This window comes from Gymnoscopelus braueri (assembly GCF_963280865.1).
Source record: "Gymnoscopelus braueri genome assembly, chromosome: 9".
NCBI lineage: Eukaryota > Metazoa > Chordata > Actinopteri > Myctophiformes > Myctophidae > Gymnoscopelus > Gymnoscopelus braueri.
The window spans coordinates 24,963,278-24,989,963 of record NC_137610.1 but is presented as its reverse complement, the minus strand read 5'-3'; the positions used below and the strand labels follow the sequence as shown (position 1 = coordinate 24,989,963).

The window sequence follows — 26,686 nt, the reverse complement described above, 5'->3', positions numbered from 1 at the left end:
ACAACATGAAACAGCCTTTGTTTTCGATGAGTAGCAAAATAGTTTTCTTTATTTTTACTACAGTTGGAGACCTCGCACGGTAGTGGAATTTTCAGTCCATGGGAGGAGCACCGCTCCTAACAGAGCGTTAGAGAGAACTCGCGAACGCTCTGGCATAGCGTTAGAAGGAGTCCTTCTTAACGCTATGGTACTTTCGATTCTTTCCCCTCGCACCGCGGTAGCGCAGCCTCTCGTCTGTAGTAAAAATACAAAATATACTTTTGCTACTCATCAAAACAAACCAAGTGGTAACACTCTGAGCCCCCCACCTCACGTCTAAAATACAGTTTTTGGCCAGAAAAGACAATATTTCACCGGAAGGAAGAATCTGGTCAATAGGAAAATTCCATTGACCAGATCTGTAGAGGGCACTGTGGAGTAACCAAAAACATGTTTTCCTTCCGGTAAAATATTGTCTTTTCTGCCCAAAAAGTGTATTGTAGACGTGAGGTGGGGGGCTCAGAGTGTTCCCACTTAGTGGAGTAGGCTTTCAACTCCTTAAAACCGTCTTTGTTTTGGTGAGTAGCAAAAGTGTATTTTTTATTTTGACTACAGACGAGAGGCTGCGCTACCGCGGTGCGAGGGGAAAGAATCGAAAGTACCATAGCGTTAACTCCTTCTAACGCTATGGACCAGAGCTAGACCAGAGCTACTGTAGGAATAAAACAGAGTTTAGCACGACTTGAATATCTAAAACTCACCATTAATTAAATCAAAATACTTTTCTGAAGGAACAAATTCAGATTCAAAAAGAGCAGAACGTGAAACAGGATGTGGAATGAATTCTGATTCAATAAGAACTAAATTTGCGATAGTGAGCCCTGTAATGACAGTGAAGTGAATAGGTGAAATACAGCCCAGCTCTCCTTCACTGTCTCCTCTGTAATACAGTTTCCCCATTCCAGTTTCAGCAGGAAATCTGATCAGGTTGCAGACTGGTGGCTAAAGAGAGACAATAAATCATTTATGTTTGAAAGAAATCCATTGTCGTGACTCGTCCATAATACGAGTGCATCTAGACATTCAGCACCAAAAGTTTCAAAATCAAACATTATGTTCCTGTTTCATAAGCATTACTTCATTCTTATGTTTGCCAATGCTTTGTTCAGTTTTTGAAAACTGGACAACCCTGGTCTCATAGTTTCTGCTTCTATTGTGTGACAAGGGCAGCAAATGTTCTATCTCTGTGTCTTATCTGTCTATGTGATATACTCTCCTCTTCTTAACCTCTCCGGTAGCAGTTTTTGTGTCTAGACTGTCTGTCACACTCATCATCTCCTCCGCTCTCTCCTCCTGTTCTTTTCTCCTCTCTCCTGTCCTGGTCACAAAAAAAGATGCAATCAGAATATGCCAAGCAAAACCTAACCAAATATTGTTTTTATGTGATGATGAGATCATAAACATGTTACAGATCATTAACACATTATGTATCCATTTATTTTATACATAAACACACACCAACCAATATCAGTTTATACAAAAGCCAAATAGAAACCATTAATGCACTATTCTATCCCATACTGTTGGTTCGAAATAGTCAGTAGTTGAGCAGATACATCTGTTTATACTTCATCAAAATACTTTAAATTAAACTCATCACTTTACCTTGAGTCCTAAACACACTAGACTGTTTAACAAGTTGTCTCGACTAGCCAGACAATTGGAGATTTCCACCTATCGATACATCTGGTGACATCTAAAAGCATTACTTGCTAGACTTAAGTTGATTAGCTCCGTTGTTAAAGGAGCACTTCACCCGTTTTCAACCTTAGCTTATAGTTGGTCCTCACTAATACTCATTATAAGATGGTACTGTAGCATTTCTGTCTACTCAGTCTGTGTCTCATTGGTGGGTTATGGTCAGTTTAGAAACATGCCTATGAAAATAGGTTGAAAATGGGCTGAATAGAACCAGCTGGACCTAAACATATTAGTAGTACTTTGAAATTGTATCTGTATGTCTCTGCAACCTTTTTATGTAGCATGCAGCCAACGAGGTATTTGTTTGTCTGTATTTTGCTTGAATTATCTGTATTTCACTTGGGTAAAAATGTTTCCACCATTGTGCATGGTGTTATATTATGTTAATGTAACATAGTCTATTTTATGTTGTTTAGTTTGCGGATTTGGAGGGATTTGAAGACAAGCCTTCAAATAAACCAGTAGCAAGGAAACCACTTGTGTCTGTCTGTGCTTGGAGGGAATTACAAATATGGTCATCTACTAAATCATATTATGTATTTCTGTCAATAATAGCAAATCAATCTAAATTCACTGCAGTGGCTATGACAGTGGAGAAAATGGCTGCAGACAAACCTATGCCTACTGCTTTGAAAGCCAATCATATCACCATCCCAGTATGAAGGAACGTCATTAGTTCTGCAATGCAGTTATTTTTTCAAATTGTTTCACACAGTTTTAGCCACTACACTGCATTTAGATGTCACCAGACGTAGCAGTAAGTGGAGATCTCCAATAGTCTGACTAAGAGAGACTATCTAAAGCAACTTCACCTGGCTCTCAACGTGATGACAGTGTGTAAAAAAAAAAGTAATGTTCAAAGACCTAATTTTGAATGGCAGACAAGACAGTTCTACCACCACTGCACAAAAACAAACTTACTAACGAGACTATGAATAAAGCATCCGTCTGATGAAAATATAAATAATGCATAGTCTGGTGACTATATAAATAACACACTCGCTAATGAACTGAAGAGGCTGCCCCATGGGCAAACGCTTCTGGTTATAATGAATGGTGGATCCTGGATAATGAAATCAAAACTTTAACTTGACAGTTATAAAACATGGGGGGAACGTAGTGATTCGACAACACAGTTTTTCTCGATGATTCACTGTTATTTGATGATGCCCATATCCAACAACAGCAATCAGCAAAGTTCAATAATTGCCCAGAGTTGATCTAACCACTATGGTCACATGATCCCATCATCATTTAAGTCAATCTAATTTCCCTGTGATGCCACCCGGCCCACCCGACGTCCAAATGTTTCATACCGTTAATGTACTGCTGAAGCCTGACTCCAGAATCTCATTTAGAAAAACAAGTGATTAATCTGAAAAGGCGAAGATGTGACAGAATATTACTTTAGTCCTAAAGCTTATTACTCATCCTGGTGTGTGTACTGTACCTCCAGTCAGATGATTCTGGGGTTGCTGTTCTCATGTAGAAGTTATTATATGCTCTGTCGATCAGTAAATATTATATTCAGATTGAGTGGATAGAAAATCAATGTTTGGCAGAACGGCAAAAGTAATCTCCATAGAGATAGGATAGAAACAGTAAAAGTTATCTAGACATGGACAGTGTGTACATCAGCAAAATGTATCATCAGAGTGTCTGTATAACAACCCAAAATACAATTTAATTAAATATATTTTTAAATCTTGGACATCTTTCTCTCCCTCTCCTCTTTTTAGCTCCTTCCATCCTGACGTACTGATTCTCTCCTCTCTAACTAGTCAAATACTTTTACATAAGGTTACCACCCGTCCTGTAAAATACGGAATCATCCTTTAATTGGCAATTAAATCTTGCTTCCCGCTTTGAAACAATATGGGACGTGATTTGTTCCGCATTTTCATAAACATCCCCTGCACATCAAAGCCCTGGACAGACTGCAGTACAGTATGTGCAAAACTCAGATGCCAGAGTGCTCACCCGTACCTAACCCTGGCAGCACATCACCCCCACCCTCAAACACCTACGCTGGCTTCCGGTTAAGTTCCCTCACCTACAAACTGCTCCTCCTCACCTATAAAGCTCTCCATGCCCTAGCCCCACGGTACCTGTCAGACCTCCTCCAGGATTACACCCCAGAACGGGACCTGAGGTCTTCTAAGGACCTGAGGGCTCCTCACCATCCCTCACACCAATAAGCGGACCCTCAGAAATAGAGCTTTCAGTGTGGCAGCCCCTGCCCTCTGGATCTCTCTCCCCACGGATATTCGCCAGACGCCAACATTGGACTCTTTCAAGTCCGCACTGAAGAGTCACTTGTTTACTCAGGCTTTTGACAAATAGTTTGTTTAATTTTGTAATTGTTAAGCGTCCTTGCGTTTTTGAAAGTCGCTAAATAAATTATATTATATATATTATATATATATATTTTTTTAATATATATATATATATATATATATATATATATATATATATATATATATATATATATATATATATATATATATATAAAGTCACACTAGAATGTTTGATATATATGCATAATATGCTGATATGTATTATATCTCGTATATTTTGATTTGCTGATAAGGAGAACACAGCTGACAAAGACATCTAATCAGAGAGATAACAGCGTGACCAATAATAGATGAACATACTGTACTTTAAGGAGAAACAGGAAGGGAAGAGCAGAGATCTTGGATAAGCAGCCTATTTTAATACACTACTTGAATAAATGATTGGGTGATAAAGTTGTTCAAAGCAACTACTTTACAAGTGGCTGCTTACAAGTGGCTACAAGTGGCTGCTTTCAAACATCTCAGTTTTGATCAAGAATTAAACAGCCAGCAAACATTCCAGAGAATGAACATTCAATGCTCATAAATGTATATACTTGACACGTTATCACTTTATATGACATAGACAGATGGACGGACAGACAGCTGGATGGACAGACAGACGGAGTGACTTTTTACAAAGGAAGAGAGAGATTGAACTGGGAAATATCTTTTAGCTGTTCAAAACAGATCATGCTGCTGTGAAAGATGCTCTTACAGATCAAATATTTGCCCTTAACTATGGGTTAAGGGCAGTTCTATGAAAGAGAATGGTACAGTATGCATCCTTGTGAACAATGCCTCACAATAGAAGTCTTTGATGTGCTAGAAAGATGACTATCAATTTTCATTTCAAACAACTAGAGAACCACTTTCATAAAGTATACATCAAAGAACAACAAAGATGAAACTAGACTTATTATGACAAATGCAAATGTTCACATAATGTACAGCTCACAATATTCATTTTTTCAGATCTCAGCCTTGACAAAATAATGGATTTATTTTTAGTAAAGGTATAATTGGAGTGCCTTGCACCATTAGATTAACCCATTGATCTAAAATGTGTATACTTTGTATCTATACTATACTGTAGTCTCTCTCTCTCTCTCTCTCTCTCTCTCTCTCTCTCTCTCTCTCTCTCTCTCTCTCTCTCTCTCTCTCTCTCTCTCTCTCTCTCTCTCTCTCTCTCTCTCTCTCTCTCTCTCTCTCTCTCTCTCTCTCTCTCTCCCCTCATCCAATAGAATGCCATCTTAAATGGAAGCACCGTTTTACAATAGTCCATTATGATCGTAAGCATCCTCATCGAACTGGAAGCATCTCATAGCTCTGCTGTATCAAAGGGAATGTTCAATCAAAGTCAACCCACTCACAGTCATCACACAGTAACCTGCTCATCTGTCTACGCCTGCAATGCCTTCCTGTTTTGACTTCTGATGAAACAAGAGGCAAGACCAAAGGGCATGTTTAATGTATCGCCTGGTGCACTTTTACATGCATCTGGTCCCTAGACATGGCAGAGACATCAACTGATTGATTGAGTGATTCAATGCAAAAATGTAAAGAGCATGGAGGTACAGTAAAACACCTGGGCTAAAAGGGAAACTTGTTTCCATTGTGGTCCTATGTGTTCAGTTTATCAACAGAGCATAGCATATTAACACATTAATACATGTCATAAACAAATACAAATACATGTAGCTATATTTACAGAGGAGAAAAGCGAAAAAGGAATATCGGTGGCAGTATATGTCCCTCATTTCAAGGGGATTTAATAACTATCTCCACTTGTAGTTTTCTGACAGATGCTTTTTCAGGCCAGTTTGGCAGGAGGCCCAGTGATTCACATCGTTTCATGGATTATGTCAGAACATTCCACAGAATGAAACTTTCCCCATGTTTGTGCTAAATTTGGGGGGTACCAGATCAGAGGCACACCCTCTGGTGTTGTGGCTGTGGGTGTCACTCACTCTGGAGAAGTGGTTAGACAGCTATGTGGCACTAAAGTATTAACATGGTTCTGTGAGGATACACATGTTTAAACACTAACAGAGCAGATGATTAAGATAAAAACTGCAGACGTTCAAAACAACCATGCCTAGATCTGTTGAGGGTGCTGAACAATTAAAAGACTCTAAAACTCACTTTCATGCTGTACAGATTAACAATACTAAAGGCTCTAGTTTGAGGGCAGTTGTAGCTGGCACTCTCTGCCGACAACTAATCAGCATATTTTCTCCAAGTTTCACGTAGGCACTAATGAAATGTCAGTGCTGAGATAAACAACTTTCAAAGGAAAGAAGGAAATAGACAACATTCTAGTGTGCTGGTAATGGGGAGATTATATTATCTCTGCCAAGCTGCAAGGCCAGGAGGCGGAATTTATTTGTTTGCCCCTGTCTGTGTGTGTGTGTGTGTGTGTGTGTGTGTGTGTGTGTGTGTGTGTGTGTGTGTGTGTGTGTGTGTGTGTGTGTGTGTGTGTGCGTGTGCGTGTGCGTGTGCGTGTGCATGTGCGTGTGCGTGTGCGTGTGCATGCGTACGTACGTACGTACAGCTAATCACCTCTGGACCGATCAGTGTCAAACTTTGCATGGACACTCCCAGTAGGTCAAGGAAGAACATCCACTCCATCCATTTTACTTGGCACTATAACAGGCAGGTTTACACAATGTTTTATAACTCTTGAATAATATATAAAGCTCCCCAAAATGTCCCTGGATTCCTTTGATCATCACGCAACTCCACATATACGCCACATCCATTTCTGCCATGTTGTGTTTTCTTCAAAGCACACTTTTTGCTTCTACTAGAGATGTTTTTCTAAAACTCACACAAATAGGTACACATTATCTCCAGGGTCATGTGATAAACATGCACATATGAAATATTCAGATTTAGCATATTCCACTATGATTGGTTTTGAATGCCTTTAAAACTTTGCAGCAGGGGCGTCGTTATGCGGATGCCACCAATGTTTTATCCAAAGCCACCAATACAAATAAAAAAAAGGTTTACATTTTTTATTTTTTCTATAATCCTAACCTAACCCTAACCCCTATCCCTAAAACCGAAATAAAGTAACAAAAAAAAAACGGGGGAAAAAGTACCCAAATCCGCCGAAATCGCGCGCGCGCGCGGGGGGTGGGACACATGCATGTGTCCGTTGCCTGGGGGGCTAAGCCCCCAACCTAGTAGAGACCTAGCAACGCGTCTGCTTTGCAGGAAGCACTCATTTTACAAAAATCATGGATGCAGCACCTGATCAACCCCGAATTTGATCACTGTTTATTGGAGAAACATGATTTGTTCCACCAAATTATGTACAAATGGTCTTGTGAGTCATGTGACAATGACAGTCAATCAGGGTTTTGAAACTCCATACCGTTTGCTGGTAATTGCCTTTAAAAATGTGAAAACATTCAATCCAGCTGGTCTTTAAGCGTAATGTCTCCTTAAACCAGCAGGCAGGTTGAGGTCAGCTGAAGGCCCAGGCTATAAAGCACTGAAGGAAGAAATCTACTACATCTGACAGTGATGTCACGCACGCACGCACGCACACACGCACGCACGCACGCACGCACACACACACACACACACACACACACACACACACACACACACACACACACACACACACACACACACACACACACACACACACACACACACACCAAGGACAGAAATCTCGTTAAGATCAACATGATTGAAAGATCAAATGTCAGGCAAAACATTTCAGGCATAGTTGAGGGAATCTCCACATCCATCAAATCTACAGCGCTTCCCTAATGAGCCATTAAGACATTTTGGATTGTTTCCAGACAACAACAAAACAACAAGAGGAAACAGCAGAGCAGTGGTCTACATCATATTCATGCTGCTCAGGCACATGCACAGAGATTCACTGGATGATTAACAGCAGATCAATCAAATCATCACCATTACTGTGGTGTCATTACACTGAATCCAGATTGCATTTAGTGTGAGGTCATTGTTCCTCTGAGTGGAGATCAGAGTGAGTGAGGGAGTGACACACCGTAATCTGCTTTCTCTGCAGGGGGCAGTGATCGCAGTGATTAGTGGATCCAGGGAGCTCAGGCCAATCAGAGGGCAGTAATCACAGTGATTAGTGGATCCAGGGAGCTCCATCCAATCAGAGGGCAGTAATCACAGTGATTAGTGGATCCAGGGAGCTCAGGCCAATCAGAGGGCAGTAATCACAGTGATTAGTGGATCCAGAGAGCTAGGGACAATCAGAGGGCAGCAAAGACAGTGATTAGTGGATCCAGGGAGCACAGGCCAATCAGAGAGCAGTAGTTACAGTGATTAGTGGATCCAGGGAGCTCAGGCAAATCAGAGGGCAGTAATCCTGCTACCATAATTGGTGGCCACACTCATGGAGTGTACACGATCGTATGGGGCCACTCTCCAAGCAGACACATGGCCCAACTAACTCCACATTTTCCCCCAAAATTCCTCAATATTCTGCCTGTAACACCAGCTGCTTCCCATACCGTTACTGTACTTGCAGGATGTACAATTAATATGAAACGCGTTATGCCCCAATACTTATGCAAATCACTTCGCCAGCTCGAAATGTACTTCCGGATGGTTCTTTTAACAGCCAATCATCATCATCTGCGGCCAAAACTGAGCACCTTCGTTGCCACATCCGTGAAACGGGCAAGAAACAAGCGCTGCCGTGGTCTATGCAAACGAGCCCCAAAAGCACGCCCAAATAAGCCCAAAATCGCTTATACAAAAGGCAGACCAGCAACGCAGGCTACGCCAATCATGTGTGAGAGATCTACAGGCTATGGGGCAGAGACACTATGTGCCACACACCGTATCTTAGCAACAACGAAAGCGCTAACTCTCATTGGTCGTGTCATGCTGAGGGCAGTTTCAGACAGCAGCCAGACGCACTCATGCAGCAACGGCTGGCCTCCGTGATTGTTCTGCGAGCCCAGCTGGACAGCACAAGCACCGTCATTTCTGTAATAAATCGCCCTGTCATTCATATTGTCAAGACTTTGAGGTCACTGCAGCCTCCTAATGTAACGCATGTTTATGTCCACTACTGTGATAGCGATCGTTGTATTTCAATGATTAGTGCCAAGGGGTGCTTAACATGAGCCGTTAGCATGCGGCTAACGCACTTTCAACGTTAGCATGTAGCTAACGCTAACGTGGTTGTCATGGCTGAAGCGGCTGTGCAATCACTTTGTCAACAATGAACGTTAGTGTGGTGAATGTTAATATTCCTGCTCAGTTACTCCATTGTAGATGGTGCGCCCACATAGGCTACGGCTAAAATCGCTTATACGACAAACAGACCTGTCAACCCTCATCGTACACATCATTAGCTGCTAACGTGGCCTGCAACTTGGAATCTGTTGCTGCTGGTTGTTAATGCAGCCTGCTAATAGTGTCTAAAGCATGTATGTGAATGTTTCTGTCCATTACTGTGTTGCCGTTAGTTGGGTTAAATGACTATTAGCCAAGCGCTGCCTATAATGAGCCGTTAGCGTGTAGCTAAGCTAACGAACGATTAGCGTTAGCATGCGGCTAATGCTAACGCTGTTGTCGTGACTGAAACGGCTATGTTACACATCTTACCAACAACCTGTATAAACATTAGTCTGGTAAATGTCATCAATGCTCCCTAATTAGCCCGTTGAAGAGTTTCATTTTAGTGTATTTTGTGGGTTTTTGTGAAACAATGTTACATAATGGCAGCGACGCGTTGCTGCACAATAACAGGGCATCATGGGAAATGTAGTCATTTCTGCTAATTTCGGTTCTACTGTGTTAAGCTTGTGTTACATTACTGCTGCTTAAGGCCCCTGCATGCTACCAAATGAGGTGGTCACCCTAGCACCGTTTGTGACCACCGAAACGGGCCTTAGGTGGGCCCCACCTAGGCAATTCTATGTGGGGCCGAGGTGGGTCTTAACTGGGATGCCCATGTGGGCTATAAGTGGCTTCTACCTGGGCCATGGCTACGCCACTGATATGCGCTGCCAAGTGGGCGCGGGCGCTACGTGGGCGTTACAGTGATTAGTGGATCCAGGGAACACAGGCTAATCAGAGAGCAGTAATCACAGGGATTAGTGGATCCATGGAGCTCAAGCGTGCAGGAGAGAGGAGAGGCAAATATTGTCAACATTTCACACACATACCGATGAGACATATCGTCACCTTCTTAACACATTCCCTGCCATTGACGGAGATCTCCGTCATTTCAAATGTAACCGTTGACTGCCATTGACGGAGATCTCCATCTTTGTTTACACGCGCACATCACGGCTCCCGTGGCTCTGCAAAGATCGTTAATATAAGATAAAAAACCCTGGCAGAAGCTACATAATCACTTAATGAAGATATTTTATCTATGGTTCATATCAATAACAATGTATCAATATCCATAAGAGACTATGGACTGAAAATAGTTGAAAAGAAAAGAAAAAAACATTGAAGACACAGAGATAGAGAGATAGAGGCTGAGCTAACTGAGCTAACTGTCAAAAGTACAGGCTGTGTGCATGTGTGTGCGTGAGTGCGTGTATGCGTGCGCGTGTACGTGTACGTGTACGTGTGAGCGCACTCACACACATGTGTGTCTGTAGGTGTCAGTGTAGAAGGTTCCTGCACCCCCACATTAAACCCAGGTTTCCTGCAGCAAATTTCACCAAAGGTCCCTTTAAGTCATGGCTGTGTCAGCAGTATAAATACTCCTGCACTGTGTTGGGTTTAAAAGGTGAAGTTGCTGACATTTTCTGCCATGCATTATTCAGCTTCAATCATGAGCTCTCTGAGCATAAAGTTAAGGGGTGCAGAGTTCACCGTTAAGACAGGTCCAGGAGACCCTGGTGACACTGTAGTCTTCAGGAAGAAAGAGAAGAGTTAGACCCTTTTCCCACCAACATTAACGTGTACATTATACTCCTTACAATTGCCAGTACTCGAGTATGCCTCTGTGCTTTCTTTTCACGCTTTTTTCTTCTTCTTTCTTTTCCTCTGGTGTGTCACATTCGAGGTCACAAATGCACCGGTGAATTGCCCGCAATTAACTCTCCCTGATCCCTACCCACCCCTCACCCCTCTCTCTCTCTCTCTCTCTCTCTCTCTCAGGTGGTGCATGCTGACCAGATTCAATGCACAATACGTGAACAGTTCAAAATTAAAAAGATTTGAATGCATTTTGGTATACTTTATAATTATGCATTAATCCATCCACTGTTGAGCCCTGATAAATTATGTTTTTTTGTTTTGTTTTTGTCTTTGTCCCCCAGACATAGACAGCCATCCAATTCTGCACTTCAAAAGGCTCAGTCTAGGTTTAGAGAGAGAGAGAGAGAGAGAGAGAGAGAGAGAGAGAGAGAGAGAGAGAGAGAGAGAGAGAGAGAGAGAGAGAGAGAGAGAGCTTTACTTTGATGTGTTTATAGTACCACATGCATGTATGATCTTTATCTGTCAATAACATTCATCATTAAAATAGGATGAGTTCACTGGAGCTGCAGTGCAAACCAATCACCATCTAAATCTGCTGAGGATCATTTCAGGTGACATTACAGGTTGAGCTGTAAGTCTTAAAATCAGTTGTGAAGATTATTAGAATGATATCTCTCATGTATACATAAATACTGAAGCCATGTTTCCTCACAGGACTCAAGAACCTGATGCAATTCTTGATAAATGAATGCAGGAGAGGCAATTTCCACAAAGCTTCAGGGAAATATGGATATGACAGCATTCTATCTTTTTTATCAAGCGTTAAATGTATGTTTCATTGCTAAACCATTTTTCAAGCTGTCAAAAAAATAAAAATGGATGAGGAAGAGACAAGAAACTCAAATCCATATTTCTCTTTTTTTCTCACTCATCTAAAACGACAGACCTTCTAGACAGCTGATGTCGTGAGACTTCTCTCATGACCTTCCTTCCACATGCTTTCATTGCTACATTGACATTGATTTGTTGCTACAACCGTAAAACTGATCAAACTCATTACTTACAATATTGATGATTTGACAGTTCCATTATTGTTGCCTGTGAGATCGTTGACTTGGATTATCAATGTTCAGATTTCCCATCAGTCATCGCCATGACGTCACCACTCACCTAAACTATGACATCACCACTCACCTAAGCTATGACAACGCCATGTCATTCTCTGGTGATGGATCCATCGTTTTGTTCCTATACAAAGCCTCTCAGAATTCATTAAAGTACAAATCACACAACATGTGAACTTTGTCATCTCTGCTTCTCTGACAATCAGATCAATATTCAATCAAAGAGTTCATCACCTCGAACACGTGTTCCCGCAATCCATCGCAGCTCTGCAGCTGAGCCCATGATCAACACAAAGATGAAACTAAGACAGATTTGGAAAAAAAAGTTGAGAAAAGTAAGCTGTCAGGGTATTCAACCAAACACGCCACAGTGTTCACCACAATGTGTCAGTAGTCAGGTTAGCAATTCTACTTAAGTATTAACCACCCTACTGTGGAAGACTCACTGATCTAGCGATTACAAGTCATTACTTTTTTTTTTACTACTTTTTACCAGAGTGCTGTGAGGTAAACAAGTCCACACTATTTGCAGTGCAGAGCGCATCATCAAATCTAATATCAAAAGTTTGGAAGATGTGGGGCGACGAGTAACGCGTGGATGCCGGTACAACATGCAAGAACACACAGACAGAGAGATGAAACACCTTTTTCCAGCCACAACTCAGTGAGGTCTAATGTCTAATTTATACTTGGTTGCATGCCGGTGTTGCGGTTGTTTTCTAGTTGCAGTTGAGTTTACAGAAGGTTCTTTTGCATTCATGTTTTTATGTCTGTCAGGCAGGTAGGTGGTGGGTGTAGAATGGGTGGCTGCCCCTCTGTCCGATTGGTAAGATGTGTTGATGAAGAGGAGCGGACCAAGCACTGAGCCCTGGGGGACACCGTGGGAAACTGGTGCATTGCATGAGTTGAAGTTGTTGATGGGGATGTATCAATGTTGGTCGGCAAGGTATGATTTTAGCCAGGAAAGAGCAGTGCCGGTTATTCCAAGGGGGGGGCTGGAGGCGTGAGATGAGGATGGAGTGGTTGACGGTGTCAAAGTGGCGCTGGATGAGGATAGAGATGAAACCGGGGTCGGCGGTGTCGTTGGTGACCTTTAAAAGAGCCTTTTCTGTGCTGTGTATTGAATGGAAGTCGGATTGGAAGGTTTCATAAAGGTTATTGGAGTCCAGGTGAGATGTGAGTTAGGAGGCATTTGCTCTTTTAAGAATTTTGGAGAGGAAGGCTGAGAAAGTTCAATAGGAGTGACGGCAGCAAGCTTCAGGGTGGGGGAGGGACGAGGCCATTGGACAGGGAGTTTATTACTTTGGATATGTCTTGTCAGGAAAGAGAGAGAGGGATGGAGATAATAGTTTGTCTGGTTAGAGTCTCTGAGGGTTTCCAGTACGAGACAGTGAGGAACAGGTCTCCACCATCCCAGAGAGGGGAACAGATCATCAAGGCAGAGATGATGTGGGACCAAGTGTAGGAGCAAAGGAGAATAGAAATTCTTTAATATATTAGCAGCACTCATGTAGTGGAAAGGCCACCAGGGACGACAAGAGATGACCCATGATCTCACCTCGGATTCCCTCTGCACACCTTCATACTGTATCTGGACGGCTTTAAGGATCCACAGCCCTCTTTCTAGAGAGATTCTAACTCTAAATTTAAAGCTGAACTTTTCATCTGCATAGCAGTCATGCATGACAAGACACATAAATCCCACAAGAGAGTGAGATAATTTACCCCAAACCACAGAAATATATTGAAATAAAGTCATATTCACATCTATTCAGATGGAATGGCTATTGAAAGTAAAGCCCATTTAGACCTTCATTTCTTATCTCAGTGGGGTGATGCATATGGCTCCCTATGGTAATTTACAAGAAGATCGCTCAGTTAAGAAGGCTCAGGAAAATCAATGATGCCTTACTGGAGGACAAAGGCATAGAAGAGAATTAATTCAAGCTGTTAAGAATGTCTCATTGAATTGAGGCTTGAATTTCCCTCATATGACCACAGACCACACTGCATTCTAATCATAATTCTTAATGGGCCTCATTCACAAATATGTGCATAGAAATGTTCTTACTTTATGCATAACATAAGTGGGCATGCAAAATGACCATTGGATTAATAACACGTGTGCATGGACAATTTTGTTCTTACCACCATGCATGTTAGTGAATCAGAATCATTGTAATTAAATTCACAGGTTTAATAACTTTAACACTTTAACACATTAGCCAGATGCAGGATTCTCCTAAACTGGAAGTCCGCCCAGCCACCATTCTTTTCCCAATGGCTGAACGACGTAATCTACTTTGTTCAGGTCGAGAAAATAAATTCTCACTCAGGGGTTCGAACGGTAAATTTGGAGGTGGGGGACGGGCTTAACGAAAAAATTTAAAAGTTCATACCTCCTTTAGTACTGCATACTCTGTATAAACTGCTGTCGGTATGAACAATAAAAAAAAAAATATAATAAAAAAAAAAAAAAACTGGTGTCCCTAATATTTGGGCAAACATCTAAAGATATATAAACTAGAAAAAGTGCTCCTCGGAGCACAGGTCTCCGCCAGGTCAGGTAGGTTATTGTGGGGCAGCAATGTTCGGAATTAGCCAATCAAATGGAATATGAAAAATTGGACGGAACCATCTTGATCACTTGACTATATGTGTACCGATTTGCATGATGTTTGAATTTGTAGGAGTAATATAAAAAAGAAAAGTGTTGCAAAATTGGCCTCCTGGTGGCGCTATAATAGGGCAATGTTAAAAGGGTGACATTTGTTCTTCAATGTAGTGCGAATGTGCATGCAAAGTGTCACCACAATCGGACGCTGCATTCATGATTTGTGGCATTTTGTTCAAAACGGGCCACTCCTGCAAACTTTAGATGTCAATGTTAGCCAATCAGGATGGAATATGAAAATTTTAAAAGATCCATCGTGATCACATGACTATAGAGATCAAGTGTACCGATGTGCGTGAAATTTGGATAAATTCTGAAGGCTTAATATCAAAAAAATTGTTTTACATAAGTCGGCCTCCTGGTGGCGCTATGAAAGGCAAATGTGAAAAATGCTGGTCAGTTGTTTTTCCTTGGCCTCTAGGGAGTGTGCGTGCAAAGTTTCAGAGGGACAGCGAGTGCATTTTCCGGCAGCGGCTGCTGCCGAGGCAGCTCCGCGGAGCTGCCGGCGGCGCCATGGCGCTGCGTTTGTGTAACGCAGTCCCCACCAATATTATTTACGATTCTGTGCCTATCGGTACATAACTCGGACGGCACTTAGTCGAATAGCAGACCATCGGCCGGTCGTCGCGGGCACTCGCGCCTGGAGGCGCTCGGGCGCGACTCCTTGGCCTCAAGGTCTGCTGATTCGGCGCGCCTCCGTCATGGTCCAAAACTATACTTTATCGGCGGAAAAAATAAGTTGACTGCCGCTCCTCCACCGGCAGTTCCGCGACTGCCGCTCCTCCACCGGCAGTTTCCGCGGCAGTTCCGCTGCTCCGCCGGCAGCTGCCGCTCCACCGCCGGCAGTCACTGCCGGGAGCTGCCGCTCCTCCACCGGCAGTTCCGCAGAAGTTCCGCGGCTGTTGCCGCTGCCGGAGAATGCACTCGCTCCTTCTGAAGTTTCATGCAGATCGGTGCAGTTATAGTTAAAAACACAAATCGTCCATTTATAGCGCCACCATGAGGTTGATTTGAACATTTTCAAGTGGCATTTCTTCCTCGGCCTAGTGGAAATGTGCGTGTGAAATCTCACGGAAATCGCAAGCTGCGTTCATGATTTGAGGCATTTTGTTGAAAACGGAGCAATCCTGCAAACTTTGGAAGCCAACCTTAGCCAATCAGGATGAAATATGGAAAATTGGACAGATCTGTGTTGATCACATGACTATAGAGATACTGTGTACTGATTTGCGTGATGTTTGGATAAAATCTGTAGGAGTACTGTCAAGAAATGTGTTTTGCAAAAAGCGGCCTCCTGGTGGCGCTATAAAAGGCTAATTTGAAAAATTTGGGGCAGAGGTTCTGCCCTGGCATCCGGGGAGTGTGTGTGCACAGTTTCACTGCGATCAAGTCAACGGTGCCGGAGATTAGCTGTACACAAAATGTTTAGAATGACGGACACACGGACGGACGGACACACACACGGACGGACGGACAGACAGGGGGCAAAACATACTCTCTCGCCATGCCTTTCGGCCTGGCAGAGACAAAAATTGTCAAAATTGTCTGTGCTTTTAAAAAAAGGGGGAAAAAATAAAGAAATTGCCAGACCTACTGTACAAGCTACGCGGACCTATGCATCGCATTGCAACACACTATGAACTTGTGGATGGTCTATTTTTGCTATTTGTTGTATGACAATGTATATACAGTAGAGCTTAAGTGAATAATCAACATAATACCAAGCCCAAACCTCTCCATATACAACAGCATCCTCCTATCTCCATATACTGTATGGAGATAGGAGGATGCTGTTGCAGGCTCAGTGCATGTGGACAGAGTGGAGGGAAAAAGTTAACCCATTTGAGCATGCCTTGACATCAATCAGCATGAGAAAGGGGGTGCACCGTGCAGGTGTCATTTTTCTGTGCAAATGGAAAATGTAGAGTTGGTAGACTTTGAGTATGCTTCAAGTACATTGGTCTATGAAAGGCGAAGGTAAGAACATATTAACGAATCCCACAATCTTGCATAAAACGTTCTTCTTACACAGTGGGAATGAGGCCCATTATCAATCATCATTCATCACACAATTTCATCAGCCTTTCAACTTCAGACCTGGCTCTAGCGGAATACAATGTGTGCCGGTGAATACACAGAGGAGATGGATGAACACGATCCAACCAAGTGATTACAGAAAAAAATTATGTTTAACGGCTGGGAAGCTTACTGATCCAAATAGTATTAATATACCACGCATGCACGCGCGCGCGCGCGCACACACACACACACACACACACACACACACACACACACACACACACACACACACACACACACACACACACACACACACACACACACACACACACACACACACACACACACACCTGAGGAAAACTCATTTATCCTGCCCGTAATGCCCCACAGTTAATTGGCCACCAACCAAAGTAGCTACCTTGGGCATTAATTTGCCTTTGCTTCATCAGTCTGATGAGCTGATAATGAGACAATGTGGGACAGCAGGTCACCTGGTGGGCGGGATGGACTGTTCTCTAGATACCATACTGAGTCTCTGTTGTTACTTCTAGTCAAATTATAGTAGTTTCAACAACATTTTACACTAACAATGATTTTGTATATATAGAGCACATTTCAAAACAACAGAGTTGGCCAAAGTGCTGCACAGTAGGCATAACAACAAATACAAACATAATGCAATACATATGAACACACAATACAATTAAACATTAGTACAAATATCAATGGGTTAAAAGCCAAGGAGTAAAAAATAGTTTTAAGATGGGTTTTAAAAACAGGTAGAGTGGGAGCCAGCCTACAAACGAGAAAATGGCGTTTTAGTGTCCGCTTTAGAATGGAGGCCGATGGGATCGGCAAAACCGGATCCCGGATAATTCCGTTTCCGGTGGTGCTACACTGAAATGTGCCGTATCGAAAGTGAAAAAAAGTGCAATGTGAACTTAAAAAAAACAACAACAAAAAACTTCGCGTAGGTCTACGCGATTGGCACGTGACGGCTTTAAATAGGTTCGCGTAGATCTACGCGATTGGCAGTCAATGTGTTAACATACTCTATCGAAAGTGAAAAAAAGTGCAATTTGAACTTAAAAAAAAAAAAAAAAAAAAACACCACTTCGCGTAGGTCTACGCGATTGGCACGTGGCGGCTTTAAATAGGCAGTCAATGTGTTAACACATTGACTGCCAGAGTTTATTCATAATGTACTCACCCCTGTGCCAGCAATTTGCGTGTTTTTAAAAAATTTTGTTTTGTAATTTTTCATTCAAATACATTCTCTGATTGTGATGTCAAGCACCTACGACAGTTCCACCAGTAGAGAGCAGCAAATCCAAACATTGATCACCTCGCTCGCCCCCTCCCAAACAGGCCCACGTCATATCCGGTCATTCACATGTCAACCACTTGTTCTCTTCCCTAAAGGTAATATTTCATCCAGTTTAATGATGTGCTATCAAAACCAATCGCCTTCAGCTTATTCATCCGTGTAGGGTGATTCCCTCGTTTCGTCATCAAGCGTCGACTGTTTACACCGGAAGGGCTGTCTAGAATTTTGGTCCGTGGGACCGACGATAGAAAGCGTATCCTTCGTTCTTTCACCAGCGCGCTGCTGGGGTACATCCATAACAGGTGAGGCCATACAATGTTGTTTGTTTGCTGATTAGAGACCGGGAGGCTTTGATGTAGGTGGCCGTCACGCTTGATTGCAGTGATGTTGTTGTGGCCAGAAAATAGGGTGGAATCAAAGGAGACTCTGTGTGAGCTGTTTTCACGGCGACTGGTCCTGGATTTGGATGAATATTTCCGGACAGAATTAGACTCAGACAGATGATTGACCTTACTGTTCTGCCATCTAGCTGGATTGGGTTTTTTCTCCTTGATGGCACCGTTTTTCGCTCACCCAGAGCTTTAAAATGCATCGATGCGGTGTCACTCGGTAAAGCTCTGTTGGTTTTCGAAATCCTCGGTAACTACACATCACAGGATTCAATGATAATTAATCCCTGTAGAATTGCAGCGTAGAACAGCATGAAGTAGTTGCTGGTTAAAAGGATGTTTCTCAAATGTAGTTGGTGTTTTCTCCTTTGGAGTATGGAGCTAGGAAAAATGTGACTGTCCTCCTTGAATGCCATCTCACTTCGGCCATGTATTGTCCTAGCACTCCCTAAGCACCGCTAATGCAGGCTGTGCGCATTAACCTCAACTATAGACACACACAGGCCCGGATTGGACGGTCTGGCACTTCTGGCAGATGCCAGAAGGGCCGGGCAGTCTGGGGCCGCGGCCAAGCCAAGCAAAAAAAAAAAGAAAAAAAGAAAAAAAAACACCCAGCCCGCACCGGGCCACCGCCCACCGGCCCTTTAAGAGAAATTGGCCGGCCCGGTCCATTCACTACATTGTCATAGGGGGGTTGCAGTGATAGTGACACTTTGGTGGAGGGGAGGTGGAGACTCTGTTCCCCCCGGCCCCCGCTCAAGTGGTTTGCTCCGTACGTTTGACGCAAACCACTTCAAAAAAAGCCGGGCGGGAATACGTCAATAGAATGCAAGCAGGTGGATTCTACTGGCAGGAGAGAATGGAGAACTAACAAAACAAAAAAGTAAAGGCTGATGCGGAGAAAGTACGAGCTAAAAAACGAAAATGTCTGGAGGCTGATTATGGAGGCTGGAAATGTTTAAAAATAACAAAGATGTTTGCCCAGCAGCAGTCTGCTGAAAAGAGTGTTAATGTCGGTGCATAGTGCTGCTGTCAGTGCAAGCACTAGTAGCACCGCTGCTAAGGAAAATGTGACTCAAGTTGCATGTGAGCGAAGCTTTTCCACATTAAAATTAATCAAAAACCGTATGAGGAGCACAGCATCACAGGAACACCTCGAGGCCTTTATGCTGGTGCCAATTGAAAAAAGAGACTCTTGTGTCTAAGTCTTTGGACAAGGACTGCATCATCGACCGAAAGCGCACTGATGCGACAGCTGCTCATTCAATAAGGTAGAACATAGCCTACAGTTCTGTTTATTATTCTATTCTATTCTGTGCTTTGGTCAATTAATTGGGCAACTGCTGCTGTGCGTCTTTACGCAGTGCAATGTTGGTGTGTGCGTTACAGTGCTTGTGTTTTTGGCCGCCGTGCCCTGATCTTTGTCTCAGAGATATATATATATATATATATATAATAGCTCACAACGCGTCGCATCGTGATTCGTGACGCGTGACGCGTTGTGAGCTTGTAGATCTGCTATTTTCACATAGCCGATGTATACAGTAGGTTTAAAGGGCTCATGTGGCCCATAGTCGCTTCTTTTGTGCATGTTTTCCTAGACCTGGTTGTTTGTTTCTCTCATAGAACCTGGCAACACTGCCCGCAGCGGGCAGTTGTTGGTGGCTGGTTTTACGTGTTTCTCTGTGGAATGTGAAGCTGTATATTAAGTGCAACAACTAATCGTATACATGTAGGCAATGTGTAGATGATTTGATAGACAAGTGAGCGCTATGATATTAAACTTGGACTGTGACTAGATCGCCGTAAAATGGAGCTACTGACGTGACCTATTAATGGAGTAATAGTAAAGAATAGGTTCCTATGTATATTCGTGAAATATGAACATCTACAATGGTTCAATAATAATTAGCATGGATTATTACAAACAAAAAACATCTACCATTTTAAATTGGTCTAGTAACTAATCAGGATGCAAAAGCAGCAACCATGCAGAGCTAATTAACAGTCAGATTAAATACGCTAGCTAAAACGTTTGACAAGCAATAATCAAAGTACAACACAATTATATTTTTCGTTTTGTTTTATATATATTTAGAACACTAACTATTATTATAAACTATTATTGTCTCCGCCAGGCCGAAAGGCATGGCGAGAGAGTATGTTTTACCCCCTGTCCGTCCGTGTGTCCGTTTGTGTGTCCGTGTGTCCGTGTGTCCGTCCGTCCATCTGTCTGTGAACAGCTAATCTCAGGCACCGTTGGCCCGGTCGCTGCAAAACTGTGCACACACACTCCCTGGATGCCAATTCAGAACCTCTGCCCAAAATTTTTCACATGGGTCTGTTATAGCGCCACCAGGAGACCGATTTGTGCAAAACCCATTTTTTAATATTACTCCTACAGATTTTATCATCACACAAATCGGTACACATCTATCTCTATAGTCATGTGATCAACACGGATCTGTCTGATTTTCCACATTCCATTCTGATTGGCTAAGGTTGGCTTCCAAAGTTTGCAGGATTGGTCCATTTTGAACAAAATGCCTCAAATCATGAACGCAGCTTGCGATTTCCGTGAAATTTCACACGCACATTCCCACTAGGCCGAGGAACAAATGCCACTTGAATGTTTTCAAATCAGCCTCATGGTGGCTCTATAAAAGGCCAATTTGCGTTTTTAACTGTAACTGCACCGATCTGCGTGAAACTTTGCACGCATACTCCCTAGAGGCCAAGGAAAAACATCTGCCCTGCATTTTTCACATTAGCCTTTTATAGCGCCACCAGGAGGCCGACTTATGTAAAACACATATTTTGAGATTAAGCTTTCATATTTTATCCAAATTTCACGCAAATCGGTACACATGATCTCTATAGTCATGTGATCAAGATGGGTCTATTTGATTTTTCATATTCCATCCTGATTGGCTAACATTGACATCTAAAGTTTGCAGGAGTGGCCCGTTTTGAACAAAATGCCGCAAATCATGAACGCAGCGTCCGATTGTGGTGGAACTTTGCACGCACATTCGCACTACGTTGAAGAACAAACGCCACCCTTTTCACATTGCCCTATTATAGCGCCACCAGGAGGCCGATTCTTATTTTTTATATTACTCCTACACATTTTGTCCAAACATCATGCAAATCAGTACACATTATCTCTATAGTCAAGTGATCAAGATGGTTCCGTCCGATTTTTTATATTCCATCCTGATTGGCAAATTCTGAACATTGCTGGCCCACAATAACCTACCTGACCTGGCGGAGACCTGTGCTCCGAGGAGCACTTTTTCTAGTTACTGTTGCAATGTTATTTAAACAGTAAACCTATATGGCCTAAAATAAAATATAAAGTGAGAACAAATAAAGTAAAATCTGGCAAAAATAAGAATTAAATAACATAACCCTAACCTAACCCTAATCCTAAAACCGAAATAAAGTCACCAAAAAACAAAAATAGACTAACATTATCCGCCAATTAACCGCACACACACACACACACACACACACACACACACACACACACACACACACACACACACACACACACACACACACACACACACACACACACACACACACACACACACACACACACACACACACATTGTTTTTGCTCGGATACAAGAAACTCACAGAGGTTGAAAAGGAGATCAAATATGGCAGAAATGCCTGACCTGGAGTATGATCTGGACTTCATTTCATAATTTATTTTCCAACCATACAGTAGCGATCAGCTCTGACCAAAAGTGAATCAAATGCTTCAGTTTAGAGTGCCATTGCGAGTAAAGTAAGTGACAACTAAATTATGGCACCAAAACAATCACTAAATCACCCGAACATGTTATTTTAAAATCTGGCATGCTCTGTCTGCAACGTCATATGCCTGTAATAAAAAATGACAGCAGTTCATGCTACCTCCAGTTCCACTGTACCCCCATAGCCCAGAACCAACGATAAACAAATCTATGATGTCATTAAACATACGGTATACAGACATATTTGATTGTATATACCAGGTTTGCTGTTGCACGTGCGTGTTGTCTATAATGGATGGCCTACCTGTGTCTGGGCATGTCTGGATCGGTGAAACGTAGGTATCCATAATGAAACTGATTCAAATGGTGAAATCAGTATCATCAGAAGGTATTTTTTCCTAGATTTTTTGTATGTGTAGAGGTACCACAATAAATTGAGATTTTCAGCTCCTGGCTGCCATTTTGGACGCCATCTTGAAAAGCCTTTCCTTTCCGGAAGGTATATTTTCCTAAATTTGTAGTATGGTCTTAAGCATACATAGAGGTACCAGAATCAGCTGAAAAATCCTTTGTAACATTTTTTCCATTTGAGATATAGCCATTTGAAGCTATCTGGGACGCCATCTTGAAAATGGCGGCTTTCTGGGACGTATATTTTGGTAAACTTTTAGTATGTTATTTAGCATGCCAAATACTACCAGAATCCATTGAAAAACCTTTTGTATATATTTTTGGGGGGTTAAACCATATATTGACTCACCTATTTGCCCAAGCAACTGGGAGCCACGGGAGAGGGCCTAAGAGCCATGTATGCGGCTCTAGAGCAGCAAGTTGCCTACCCCTGGTATACGAATGGATTCACCAGATTTTCTCTGCCTTCTTTCAGCTATTTTTCCTGCTGCTGCAAATGTATGAGAAGTACCAGAATCAACGAATGTTACCCTTTTAAACATGAAAAGAGTGTAACAATAAAGAAACCATGACCTTGAACGGTTCATTCAACCTCCACCCGGTAGTCCAAGACCTTTTCAAGGTAATAACACATCTTATTACACAATGGTAACCTCATAGGCTTGACTCCAGCACTGACTTCGCATAGAAACAATTGAGCTCTGGTCATCAGTGCAGCAGCCTACCATTGAAATCAGTGGATTAAAAAAATGTTGACTACTACAGGGTAGTAACTGCCATCATTTACCTCCATAAAGACATGATCTCTCCATAGTCTGAGTTCATATTTCATATTACCAGGTCAGTGTCACCTACCGGTAGGGGATCCTTCCAGCACCTGTCCTGTGTAGCTTGTCTCTTTGAAGATTGGCCTGTTGTCGTTCTGGTCGATCACAGTCACAACTAGAATTGCTGGGCCTTCAACCAGGTCACCACTCAGATCTATGGTCGAAACTTCCAGCTGAGGGGAGAGAGAAGACGAGAGACAAGATTCAACTATTTGAGGGGCTAAGCTCAGCTGATTCTGTTTAGTTTACTCAGTTTAAACACAGTTAAAACAAGATCAGAATTTCTCTCAATCCCTTTTCTATAAATGATGATGTTGTTGATGTTTTTTACGGAAAGCTCTGTCCAGTCCAGGAGGACTCGTTATTGTGAATCCAGTCTAGCGTGCTAAGCTAACAACTTCACAACTGCTGACCAGTTTGAATATGAATGGGACCATTTTATATCAAAATAACAAATATCAAATGGTCCTAGAATCATTAGAGGTGCCTAAATTAAGCTGAAGAAACAGTAGAGAACCTCTAACAAACCATACAGGGGCTGAAAAGGTTATTTACAGCAACAGTGCTAAATAGCACCTCAACAACCCGAAAGAACCACTGAATAACCAATATTTTGTTGTTGTTGTTGTATGGAACACGCTGTGCATCCGTCTATCGCAAACTCTCTATTCTCATTACATTTCTCACTCTCTGTCTGCCTCGCTTTCTTCCTCTCTGAATGTTGTCTTCAACAGACTGAAAAACTGAATGAACTCAGCTTTGACAGCTTTCTTATCAGATTTTTGAAGAGCTCTTATTTTATTTGGAGGTCAGCTAACCCCATTTCCCACAAGGTTTGCAAGTCCATTCGTAAAGAATTCAAGAGTTTTACAGACTGCTTTTTTCAATGAGTAAATCACACAATTTTCAAGAAGGACACTTATCCGCGTCTTTCCTTCTTATTAGTACGTGTACGGTATGTGACATGCACACTGAGACACCTATTATTTATTTGATAGAACCATCTCTGCAATCAGCTCATTTCACATTCACTCAGCATTCATCTCCTCCAGAGTCATCATCTCGCTGGGGAGAGCCGTGTTCTTAAAGGAGCACTGCAACCCGATCTTCATATAATTGTCCCTCACGGATGCTTATAAGAACGTCCCATTTTCATACTCGCTCTGTGTATCTGAGGTGGGCTATGGACAGTTCAGAAACCTGCCTACCAATGCTATATTCGGTAGGCAGGTTTGGTAATTTCAAACACGATTTAAAACTTTGGAGAAGAACAATGGCTTATATTTCAGCATGCTAACTTTCCAGTAAGAGAAAGGCTTTTGTTTCTATTAGCTTGGAATCCCCATCAATGATGTTCTGAACTGTCCAAAGATGCAGAGCGAGTAGACAGAAATGGTGCCATCTTTAGTGAGGACCAATTTATATGAAGATAACGTTGAAAATGGGCGAAGTGCTCTTTAAACATTCTAGGGAAGCTGCTCCCCTGGTCTCAGGTGAATAATTCCACATGAAAAGATAGGCCATAGACTACTAGGCCATGCAATTACAGTAGAGTCAATACATTCAAAGGTAGTACTTTATAGTAGATTACGCTTCCTCTGGACAATATAACCAACTTGTGCAAGGAACTGCAAAGCTTTTTATTTTCAGTAGCACAAAAGTATTCTAAAATGACTTTAATGAGTTACCTTTCTCAGAAGGTAACCCTGTAATGTAACTAGTTACTTTTAAAAGTAACATTATCCAACTCTTATCAGACCATGCTCATCGTTATAGCTTCACTACAGCAGACATGACAGGGTTAAATTAGACCACTGGAGAGAAAAACCTTTCATAAAGAAAAAGAAAAAAAACACCTCCACATGTACGCACACTGCTGGAAATCAAAGCCTGGAAATAATTTCATATAAGGAGTAAAGTGCGTGTGGAAATCATTCTCTTTTTCTGAGAAATAGCTTTTACTCAAACTTTCAGAATGTTATATTTGTCAGTTAACTCCACTGTCTCATTGGGCTAAAGCAACGAGTAATGACAACAGAGTTTTTCTTTTTTCTCTGTTCCTCTCAAAGCCTAAACCTCTTGCAAACGTCCAGTGAGATGAGAGGTTAAAGAACCACTTCACCCACCGAGATTTAGAAGTCTGGAGATATAATAACTGCGATGTCTGGCATGTATTCTTATTACATGCCCTGGCCCCTCGCCATAATGTCTCTAGGGGAGAGATAAAGATAGAACATCAGAGTGTGTGAGAAAAACAATGAGCAAGAGAGATTTTGCTGTTGAACAACAAATGCAATTTTGGAGGTGTTTTGTTTCTCTGAGGAATTAAACTGTGACATCACCATCTATCCCAAAACAACAACAGAACCTCACTAACCACTTATTCTGTGGTACCTCAGTCTGAGGTCTTTCCCAAGACACAACTGAGTTTTGCATTATAGAACACTTTTTCAGGTGTTGAAATGTACAAGATTATAAGATCACTGCACATCCTTTAAAAACACTCACAGTGTTAAACAACTAAGAGAGACAGATTGTATTCTCTAGGCCTTTCAAAGGGAGCTAAAGGAGATGTGTTCATTCTGACTGAACGCCATAGAAGGCATAAACAGGACATCGGCAAAGCAGACACTATTGGACTAATGGGGAAAAAGCCTTAATTAATCTTCATTATCTTAACATCTATGCCTAATGAACGGTAAATAATTAAAATTAGACAAGTCCTCTCATTTCACTAAGTGTGCATGCCCTTGTAATTCATCATTTTGTGTTTAGTTATGTGTGATGGGGTTTCTCTCTCTATAAACATAAAAGATTTACTGAAATGTTTTCCATTGCATCAAAATTGAAGAATTTTGTGAGAAAATGATATAAATAGATCTATAAATAGGTCTTCACAGGAAGTGAGATGGGAGAAGGGAAAAGAATGTGGGTTCTTGAAAGTATTGAGATAGAATGATAGAATAATAGAAGTTGGCTGTCTGGCTAGATAAGAAATAATCCTGCTTGAGAAAGGAGTGGAAAGAGTCACAAAGACTCTCCCTGGTGTCTCAAAGCACCGAACAGCCTCTCCTTTCACAAGGTACAATGACATCAGCTTTTGTGTGCTGCTGAAGGCTCTGTT

At 42.0% G+C, this 26,686-nt stretch overlaps 1 protein-coding gene across 1 annotated transcript in view; it reads right to left on the bottom strand.

Moving 5' to 3' along the window:
- The window catches only part of cdh13 (cadherin 13, H-cadherin (heart)), a 266,521-nt gene that overhangs the window by 85,828 nt on the left and 154,007 nt on the right, over positions 1 to 26,686 (bottom strand). Inside the window, exon 6 of the mRNA XM_080437656.1 lies at positions 23,591 to 23,735. Coding sequence (XP_080293782.1) covers positions 23,591 to 23,735 — 145 coding nt within the window. The remainder of the gene's footprint in view (positions 1 to 23,590; positions 23,736 to 26,686) is intronic.